This window comes from Stomoxys calcitrans, chromosome 3 (genome assembly GCF_963082655.1).
Source record: "Stomoxys calcitrans chromosome 3, idStoCalc2.1, whole genome shotgun sequence".
Taxonomy (NCBI): domain Eukaryota; kingdom Metazoa; phylum Arthropoda; class Insecta; order Diptera; family Muscidae; genus Stomoxys; species Stomoxys calcitrans.
The window spans coordinates 119,826,140-119,837,302 of NC_081554.1; the positions used below are offsets into that span (position 1 = coordinate 119,826,140).

Below are 11,163 nucleotides of genomic sequence, written 5' to 3' on the forward strand. Positions count from 1 at the left end.
ATCAGAGGAATTCGGGGAATTAGTACATCTTCTCCGGTACCACATCCGGTGAGTATTGTGCACTCTATTATGAATTTTTTTAGTGATTTTACCAGCAAACGTGTGCCATTGCAGAGCTTAGGAGGATTCAGATTTCTTAATAAAATTACAGGACAACCTACTTTCAATTCCATTTTATGAGGAGGGAGTCCAGAAGGGTTCAAAGAATTAAGAAATTCTGTAGGAAAATGTACAGCTTCTTCCGAGTCGAGAACAGTATCGACCGAGTAGTATATTTGCGTCTGCGTATCAATTTTTGCAAGAATCAAGTTGTTTGCCTTATCTACTTGTTCGTTGGTTGGTGACAGGATGGCTCTTTCTTTGAACCAAGATAGAGTCTTACAACTTATGTTATGAATGTCAGGATAGACATTGTTGACCAAATCTTGGATGTTGTCTATCAAAACACAAAGGTTATCTAGGTTAATCCTTCCATCACTTTGAGTTAACTTTCCATTGCCAACTTTTAGCAGCATCTCTGAAAAAAGCCTGTTCTCACGTGAAGATAATGAAAGCCTCATGTTAGTTTTAAGCTCTAACTTATTAACGTATGGCCAAAGGTTGGATCTTTTTAGGGAAGCATTTATTTCGTCCGCACGTGTTCCTCTAGGGACAACCGGTAGGATTTGACGAAAGTCTCCAGAGAACAGAATTGTACATCCACCCATAGGTGCATTTTTACTGCGCAAATCGCGCATTGTCCTATCCAGTGCTTCCACAGATGTCTTGTTTGACATGGTGGCTTCATCCCAGACTATTAATGAGCAGTCACGGATCAATTTTCCTGTATTGCTCTGTTTAGAAATACTACAGACGCTTTTATTATCATCGGTAGCGATTTTCAGCGGGAGCTTGAATGTAGAGTGTGCAGTTCGGCCTCCTTCTAAAAGCGTAGCAGCAATGCCGGATGACGCGACAGCTAATGCAATTTTTCCGGTGGATCTGACTTTTGTTAAAAGCAAATTAATTAAAAATGTTTTACCTGTACCTCCTGGGGCATCAAGAAAAAATATTTTTCCTTCATTGTTATCAATTGATGATAGTAATGTAGTAAATACTTTTTTCTGATCGATGTTCAATCGTGGCTCATCTTGGGCTATATTTTGTAAAAGTTTCGATTGATCGTATGATGTTTCTCTTGTGTATTCGGCATTATTCGTTAAATCTGAGTTAATATTAGCTGGCATCGGCAGTCCAAAATCATTGATCGATTTACTCGTCAGTAGTTGCACTACTTTGTTCAATTCAAATAATGCTTCATCAAATATGTTTTGGTCATATTGTAAATCATCTGAAACTAATTCTCGCCGTTGCCGAATCAGAATATCACTGGCCATATTTTCTCTAAATTTATTCCATAGACTAACAGAATCAGTTACTTGACAAAACGCAACTATGATGGCAAATAAATATCTTAATGATGTAGCGGAACTGCAAATAGCTGCTTCTGATAATGTATTTTCCCAGTGAGAATCGTCTTCCAAGAGTCCCATAGCTTTACATGCCATTTGATAAGTATTGTAAATAACACCTTGTACAGTTCTCAGGTGTGCAAAGGATGTCGGGCCTTTTACAACATGGAGTAACATTCTCAAATGAAAGCATTCGCTGTTGTTGGGATGAATCGCGTAGACTCTACCAAGAGCATCAGTTTTTTTTATTCCGGGGAAACCATCGACCGCAGTTCCTTGTTTTCGTCGTTGGAATGTTTTAGAACTCTGGTTCCATGTATAGTAAGTTGGAACTCTGTCATATGTCAGTGTTTTCGCGAAATCATCTTGAGCGCATAACTTGAAGAATGCTGTTAATGTAGTGTCCCGCGGGTTATAGACAACTTCTTGTATATTGTTCTCAGTGAAATATACTCTTTGTCCATTTTCTAAATGAACTGCAAGGTGGACAATAGTGGGAGCTCGGTCGTGAACTTCGAATGATAACATCCTCCATACTGCTTCAGAACTGCATATGTAACGTCCAGACTGATATGTTTCCACTTCATTTGGTGATTGTATGCTGAAAGTAGCTTGATCGCTACCTTTATTAATGTATTTAGTAACATATTGGATCGACTTTATTGAACTGCACAACTCGACGTTGATGTGGGCATCAAAAATTTTTAAAAGGAGCGGATTATGTGGAACGATCCATCGGTTATCAATATCGTAGTTTCCGACTGTGGCACTTTGCCCACCCTGATCTGGCGATCGTCGTCGATATTTGGGATATCCGTCATCGCTAGTAGATGTTTGTATTTGAAACGGCTTCGGAAATTTTTTGCTGCATTTGGAATCTCGCATACATGCAGAATTACGATTTAAAGTCCCGCAGGGACCGTGTACCATGTGTTTTTTTACTATTTCAAACAGGACGGGATCATCTTCCTTAACCGGTAATTCAGCTGAAATTACGCTGTCGATTTGATTTGGTCTAATTTTGTTCACTAACCACACCAGCAGATGTACATGTGGCAAACCACGTTTCTGCCACTCTATAGTGTACATATGACAGCGCGGCGGACCGAATATATGAGACTTGTTAATGAGGTGTAGGAGTTTCTGTACTTTTAAATGGAAGACTCTATTAACTATATCATATCTGTCTTGTGGAGTTAAATTGGTATTAATATTTTCTTTGATTTCTGGCCAATTTGGGTTACATGTTGCAGTAATGAATAAATCAGGTTTACCGTAATGTCTGACATAAGTCATTGCGTCCTGTGATTTTTCATGTAAATATCGAGGTCCACCTGTGAATGATGAAGGTAGTATAACCAACTGTCCAATGTTGTTGCTGTGTTCATTCGCCTGTAAAGCATCCTGAAGGTGAACGTAATTTTCTGCTCTCAATTTAGTTTGATTGTTACGAATGTAAGCCAATCTCTCAGATTCAATTTTCGCATATTGATCGACAAAGTATTGGTTTGTCAACATTCCATATCTAAGCAAAGAGTTGAAATTGTTTTGTCTTGTCATTATACGGTAGCAATAGTAGTTCATACACGACACTGTCTTACGCAGAGGTGCACTACTGGTTGGGTCAACTTGAGGAACATTAATGGTATAACCATCTTCTCCGCGACATAGCATCAAAGGATATTGTAAGCTGTCATAAGATCTGTGTAACTCTGATATTTTTTGCAAATTATCATCACGACTGCGCAACACAATATCTCTTTTGTCGAATTGCTGTCCAGCTATTACCACTGCTACTTCACTCGTGGACGGCGCATTATATCGCCCTCTGTGTTCTCCAACAGGAACTTTATTTGCATGGATTACGACATTGTAGTCTGGAGTATCTACTGGAACACTCTCAATAGCAGTTTTAAAAGACTGAATGTAGCTGTTATGAGAATGTAACATATCTTGAAGAGATCTGATCAAATCTATATCTATTGGCTGTGCGACAATCGAACACCGCGTTGATGCTTGTGTATCTGGGTCTGCAATAAAATAAATTTGCAGAAATTTGTGATCATCTGGTCGAAGTGGTAGCAAGCTCCCAGCCAAGTGATACACTTGCCCTTGAATTTTAAATGTAGGCATAAAACCGCGCTCAACAACTTGCTTACTTTTGAAAGACGTCATTTGAAATGCGTTATTGTAACGGCGGATATTGCGTATGAATTGTTTGGATTTCGGATGATCACCCGTAAGCAGAGAGTGAAGTGGTTCAGGTGGAGGAAGAATTTCTTCTAATTTTACTTTTCCTTGTAAGCAACACAAACCTTTCGATTCGTCCTTGAACTTCAATGCCAAACAATATTCACACACTACTGACATAGTACCTATGGACACAATACGATCATCCTTGTAACAAATCAAAGGATCGTAATTCATGGCAGAATATTCTTTATTTACCCATCTGTGGCTGATCGGTTGTCCGTTTTGTTCAGCGTTACTATGTGTCTGTGCTGATTCTCTCGTTCTCTGTATTCGATTTCTATTCTGGCTGAGGCGAGCCTCATGATCTACAGAGGATTCTCTGGCTCTCTGAACTCTACGTCTAACCCGATCCTGGCTGCGGCGAGCCTCACGCTCCATTGAGGATTCTCTTTCTCTCGCAGTTCTATTTCTTTCTCGGAGCTGGCTGAGGCGAGCCTCGCGTTCCGTTGACGATTCTTCATCTCTTGCTAAACGTGCTCTTCTGGCATTCACTGTACTACGACCTATGTTCGCACGACGACGTCTTCCGGACATGACTTTATAATGTCTGTTCAAAATTTTATACTTAGGTACTCAGTACTTGATTAAACTCACAACTTAAAACTATACGTATGATTATGAACTAATTGCACTAATTATTGGTTAGTGCTGGAGTGAAAAATATTTACTTACTATTCGTTAATTTATCTTTTATAAGAGTATGTAATTTATGTCAAAGAATATATTTATAGTTAATTAATATATTACAAAAACAAAAGATTATCAACAACAAAATATACCTATTCTATTCAGTTCTTCTATTGAAAATGCTCGCCCTAATACTAAATAGCCTTAACTCTAAATTCAAATCAAAGTCTTAATGGAAGAAATACCAAGAAATATGGTTTTAAGCTAATCATATCTAACCTAATGTACTTACAATACTACTAATATAATAAATTTGTAATATCTTCGGTAATATTCACTTAAATTACATGCTGTAAAAAGCATATTGATCTATAATAAATGCACAATTTATTTAAGGTACTTAATTGGATAAGGATTAATGCTGTATTGTTTAAAATCACTTCGTAAATAACCATTTTTTAGTAAAGAATAAAAATGGTTATGCTGGGTTATCCCTAAGAGATAGACATATACCATCGCGGACTTTTTTGTTGAACTTTTTAAGGTGAACGATACTGTAGTACATTATTTTGGTCTATCTCGTAGGGTTCAGCCAGCGTTTGCAATATAAGCGCAAAAAAACGTTCTTATTTACGACATCACATTAGAAACCTTTAAATTTATCAGTGTTTCTCTACTATATTATGCATTTATTATACATACAAACCTTCCTTAAGAATCACTCTATCTATTAAAAAAAACCGCATCAAAATCCGTTGCGTAGTTATAAAGATCTATGCATACATACGGACATACAGCGAAAGCGACTTTGTTTTATACTATGTATTCTCTACTATATTATGCATTTATTATACATACAAACCTTCCTTAAGAATCACTCTATCTATTAAAAAAAACCGCATCAAAATCCGTTGCGTAGTTATAAAGATCTATGCATACATACGGACATACAGCGAAAGCGACTTTGTTTTATACTATGTAAGGATGTATTCTCTACTATATTATGCATTTATTATACATACAAACCTTCCTTAAGAATCACTCTATCTATTAAAAAAAACCGCATCAAAATCCGTTGCGTAGTTATAAAGATCTATGCATACATACGGACATACAGCGAAAGCGACTTTGTTTTATACTATGTAAGGAAGACGGGGGAATACCAATTTCGTCTTTTCGTTTGTAATACCTCAAAAAATTCGTCTTAGACTCCATAAAGTATATAAAGGGTGATTTTTTTGAGGTTAGGATTTTCATGCATTAGTATTTGACAGATCACGTGGGATTTCAGACATGGTGTCAAAGAGAAAGATGCTCAGTAAGCTTTGACATTTCATCATGAATAGACTTACTAACGAGCAACGCTTGCAAATCATTGAATTTTACTACCAAAATCAGTGTTCGGTTCGAAATGTGTTCAAATTTTGTTCAGCGATGAGGCTCATTTCTGGTTGAATGGCTACGTAAATAAGCAAAATTGCCGCATTTGGAGTGAAGAGCAACCAGAAGCCGTCCAAGAACTGCCCATGCATCCCGAAAAATGCACTGTTTGGTGTGGTTTGTACGCTGGTGGAATCATTGGACCGTATTTTTTCAAAGATGCTGTTGGACGCAACGTTACGGTGAATGAACACATTTCGAACCGAACACTGATTTTGGTAATAAAATTCAATGATTTGCAAGCGTTGCTCGTTAGTAAGTCTATTCATGATGAAATGTCAAAGCATACTGAGCATCTTTCTCTTTGACACCATGTATGAAATCCCACGTGATCTGTCAAATACTAACGCATGAAAATCCTAACCTCAAAAAAATCACCCTTTATAAAGGGGTGATTTTTTTGAGGTTAGGATTTCCATGCATTAGTATTTGACAGATCACGTGGGATTTCATACATGGTGTCAAAGAGAAAGATGCTCAGTATGCTTTGACATTTCATCATGAATAGACTTACTAACGAGCAACGCTTGCAAATCATTTTCAGTGAATGGGCCCTAGAAAAGTTGGCAGAAAATCCGCTTTTTTATCGACAAATTTTGTTCAGCGATGAGGCTCATTTCTGGTTGAATGGCTACGTAAATAGGCAAAATTGCCGCATTTGGAATGAAGAGCAACCAGAAGCCGTTCAAGAACTGCCCATGCATCCCGAAAAATGCACTGTTTGGTGTGGTTTGTACGCTGGTGGAATCATTGAACCGTATTTTTTCAAAGGTGCTGTTGGACGCAACGTTACGGTGAATGAACACATTTCGAACCGAACACTGATTTTGGTAATAAAATTCAATGATTTGCAAGCGTTGCTCGTTAGTAAGTCTATTCATGATGAAATGTCAAAGCATACTGAGCATCTTTCTCTTTGACACCATGTCTGAAATCCCACGTGATCTGTCAAATACTAATGCATGAAAATCCTAACCTCAAAAAAATCACCCTTTATTATATCGAAATAGCTCCATAACTAAGCGAATATACTTCTTGAGCCTCTAGGATGCGCAATTCTTATCCGATGCTATGACTTGTAGCAGATGAACTATGCATGGCTCTAAATGTGACATCAAAAAATCCATTGGGATTTCTTGTTATGGTTTCCTATAATCTTTCTTAGTTTCTCCCTATAAAGAGAACAGTCCAAAGAACTCAACAATTGCGATAGATGGTGGAGGGTATTTAGGAATGGTCCCAGCCGAACTCAATATGCTTTTATTTGTTGTAACTTGGCTTGGTTCACAGGGTCTTTGTTAGTTGGCAGATGGGAAGTTTAGTATAGCTTTGAGCTAACTGAAGTTCAAAGGTAAGTATTAAGTTGGGGGAACTGTACGTAGGAATGGATTTGTTAGATGCTTTGAGTAGGAACGATGACATTTTGATGACTACTTGCTGTCCGTCAAGAAGTTTGAAGGATGGTTGTGTATGTCAAAGCCGTTAATATGTAGGAGTCTTGTATAACCTTTCACAATTTCTTGCCAAGCCTGTAGAAATGAAAGTTGTAGCAGTAAACATTTAGCACGTGAGACATAACGTGCAACCTCCATGCAGTATTATACCCTCCACCATAGGATGGTGGTATACTAATTTCGTCATTCTGTTTGTAACTACTCGAAATATTCGTTTGAAACCCCATAAAGTACATATATTCTTGATAGTCGTGATATTTCATGTCGATCTAGCCAAGTCAGACCGTCCGTCCGTGTGTCTGTCGAAAGCAAGCTAACTTTCGGAGGAGTAAAGCTATCCGCTTGAAATTTTGCTCAAATACTTCTTATTAGTGTAGGTCGGTTGAGATCGTAAATGGGCCAAATCGGTCCATGTCTTGACTTCTTGACCCTCTAGAGGGCACAATTCTCATCCATTAGGAATGAAATTTTTCACCACGTGTTTCGCTATTACTTTAAACAACTGTGCCAAGTATGGTTCAAATCGGTCCATAACCTGATATAGCTACCATATAAACCGATCTTGGGTCTTGACTTCTTGAGCCTCTAGAGGGCGCAATTCTTATCATATTGGAATGAAATTTTGCACCACGTGTTTTGCTACGACTTCCAATAACTGTGTTAAGAACAGTTCAAATCGGTCCATAACCTGATATAGCTGCCATATAAACCGATCTCGGGTCTTAACTTCTTGAGCCTCTAGAGGGCGCAATTCTTATACGATTGGAATAAATTTTTGCACGACGTGTTTTGTTATGATATCCAACAATTGTGCCAAGTATGATTCAAATCGGTTCATAACCTGATATAGCTGCCATATAAACCGATCTGCGATCTTGACTTCTTGAGCCTCTAGAGGTCGCAATTATCATCCGATTTGCCTGAAATTGTGTACGACGGATCCTCTCATGACCATAAACATACGTGTTTATTATGGTCTGAATCGGTCTATAGCCTGATGCAGCCCCCATATAAATCGATCTCTCTATTTACTTCTTGAGCCCCCAAAGGACGCAATTCTTATTCGATTTGGCTGACATTTTACACAGGTCTCCAACATATAATTTAATTGTGGTCCAAACTGGACCATATCTTGATATCGCTCTAATGGCAGAACAAATCTTTTCCTTAATCCTTTTTATACCCACCACCGACTGAAGGGGGTATATTCATTTTGTCATTCCGTTTGCAACACATCGAAATATCCATTTCCGACCCTATAAAGTATATATATTCTTGATCAGCGTAAAAATCTAAGACGATCTAGACATGTCCGTCCGTTTGTCCGTCTGTCTGTTGAAATCACGCTACAGTCTTCAAAAATAGAGATATTGAGCTGAAACTTTGCACAGATTCTTTTTTTGTCCATAAGCAGGGTAAGTTCGAAAATGGGCTATATCGAACTATATCTTGATATAGCCCCATATAGATCGATCCGTCGATTTAGGGTCTTAGGCCAATAAAAGCCACATTTATTTTCCGATTTTGCTGAAATTTAAGACAGTGAGTTGTCTTAGACCCTTCGACATCTTCCGTTAATATGGCTCAAATCGGTTCAGATTTGGATATAGCTGCCATATAGACCGATCCTCCAATTTAGGGTCGTAGGTCCATAAAAGCCACATTTATTATCCGATTTTGCGGAAATTTGGGGCAGTGAGTTGTGTTAGGCCCTTCAACATTCTCCGTCAATTTGGCTTAGAGCGGTCCAGATTTGGATATAGCTGCCATATAGACCGATCTCTTGGTTTTAGGTTTTGGAGCCATATAAAACGCATTTATTGTCCGATGTTGCCGAAATTTGGAACAAAGAGTTATGTTAAGCCCCTCCACATATTTCTGCAATTTGGTCTAGATCGATCAAGATTTGCATATAGCTGCCATATAGACCGACCTCTCGATTTAAAGTCTTGGCCCCATAAAAGACACATTTTTACTCCGATTGCACTGAAATTTGACACACTGATTTATATTATGCCTTTCGACATCCGTGTAGTATATAGTTCAGATCGGTTTATTTTTAGATATAACTTCTAAAAAGAACAATATTTTGTTATATACAATTGAACAATTACTTTTACTTATTAGTATTTGGTCTAAATCGGAACATATATTGATATAGCTGCTATGGAGCATAAGGTATGCAATTTTCACCGATTTTTGATGAAAGGTAGTTTACTTATATATCTGAGGTGGTGGGTATCCAAAGTTCGGCCCGGCCGAACTTAACGCCTTTTTACTTGTTTAGTCTAAGAAGAGATGCCGGGAAAAGAACTCGACAAATGCGATCCATGGTGGAGGGTATATATGATTTGCCCCGGCCGAACTTAGCACGCCTTTACTTGTTAATTGTTTCTCTAGTCAAAATAGAATCGTTGGTATTGCGGTTTAATATACCGTCTAATTGTGTCGGTAGTCCATGATACTACCTTTTCCCATAGGTCTACTTTCCGTAGGTGAACCCGTAGCGCAGAGGTCCATGTACCAATGGCGCTGAATGCTTGGGTTTAAATCCTGCGGAGAACAGAAATTGGCGAGTTCTATATTGATAGAAATGTTGAAATAATTATGTGTTGTTCTCCCAAATCACTGTAATTTGAGAACAATATTGTCTCGATCGGTCGACTTATCGGTTTGTGGTTTGTTTCTGAGGAAAACAATTATTCCTTCCAGACCACCTTCAAGCATGACTGCTGTTATTGCAAGCAGGGCAAAAGTCGTCCGGTGCATTCTACGTACTACCCTACATTACCCTTTAAGTGGAAATTGGGAGCTATATCTTATTATGAACCGAATTTGATGGACTTTGTTGGAGGTTTTTAAATTTCCGTATTAAATTTCCAGAAAATGTGTTTAAAATTGTAATAATTATGTCTCTATATGAAGAAATAGGACGATGGCGACGGCTCTGTATGTGCAAATAGGAAGTTAAATATAAATCTGAAGTGAAAATCAGGCGAAATGTAAATATGGGAGCTATATCTTTATCCGAATCAATTTCTAGGAAATTCACCAGTAATGTCCTTCCTGCCAAAAATCTTAAACCTATCTCATTGCAATAGTCTTTGTCACAAATTAAGATGGACAGACGAACATAGCTAAATGGAATCAGAAATTGATTCTGAGTCGATCGGTATATTATCAAACATCTCCAGTTTGGTCTATAAATTAACCACGAATCGTCTGACAAACAAAAAACGCTTGCAAATTATTGAATTTCATTTCCAAAATGCGCGCTCTGTTAAGAAGTTTCATCGGGCGCTTCTTCTATTTAATGGTCACTTTAATTGACCCACTCAATGGGTACGTAAATAAGCAGAATTGTCGATTTTCAGTTTGGCGGGGTTTTTTGGCTGGTGGCATCGTTTGTCTGTACTTCTTTAAACCTGATGCGAATCTTTTGATATTCATCCCCGTCAAGATAGCTGTCATATATACCGATCTCCCAATGTTGGTAGGGATGGAACTTACATTCCATGTACTTCTTTGGAAGCTGGAAAGAGAATCTAATCTTCGGAAGAGCATAAGACTGCTGAAATGCTGAAGAAGAATTCCCCGCATACATGAACTCTGGGAAAACCATGCCAGCCCTCCCGCAATGGAGACTCCAGACAGTGTCCTGAGGAGGAAGACAAAGTCGAGAAAGGAACGAAGGAAACGCGCACGGCCCCTGAGTCTTCATAGAGGACTTTGACTTCCAAAAGGATTCCTCAGCCATCACAGAAGGGGAAGATGGTCGCTGAGAATGGTAAGGAGCCGCCCTCTTATGCCAGAGGTGCAAGGAAGCACACCAGAGATGAGCTGACTTAAGCAGTCATCAATATCGGCAGTGCATCTGGAAGGATTCCACCAGACTATCGGTCCCAAGTAAAATCTGGCTAACGAGCAGATTATCGAAC

At 38.5% G+C, this 11,163-nt stretch overlaps 1 protein-coding gene across 1 annotated transcript in view; it reads right to left on the reverse strand.

Moving 5' to 3' along the window:
• LOC131996104 (uncharacterized) overlaps window positions 1-4,238 on the reverse strand; it is a 21,697-nt gene extending 17,459 nt beyond the window's left edge. The window contains exon 1 of the mRNA XM_059365554.1: window positions 162-4,238. Within this exon, the coding sequence (XP_059221537.1) occupies window positions 162-4,238 (4,077 nt within the window). The remainder of the gene's footprint in view (window positions 1-161) is intronic.
• Between the last annotated feature and the right edge of the window lie 6,925 nt (window positions 4,239-11,163).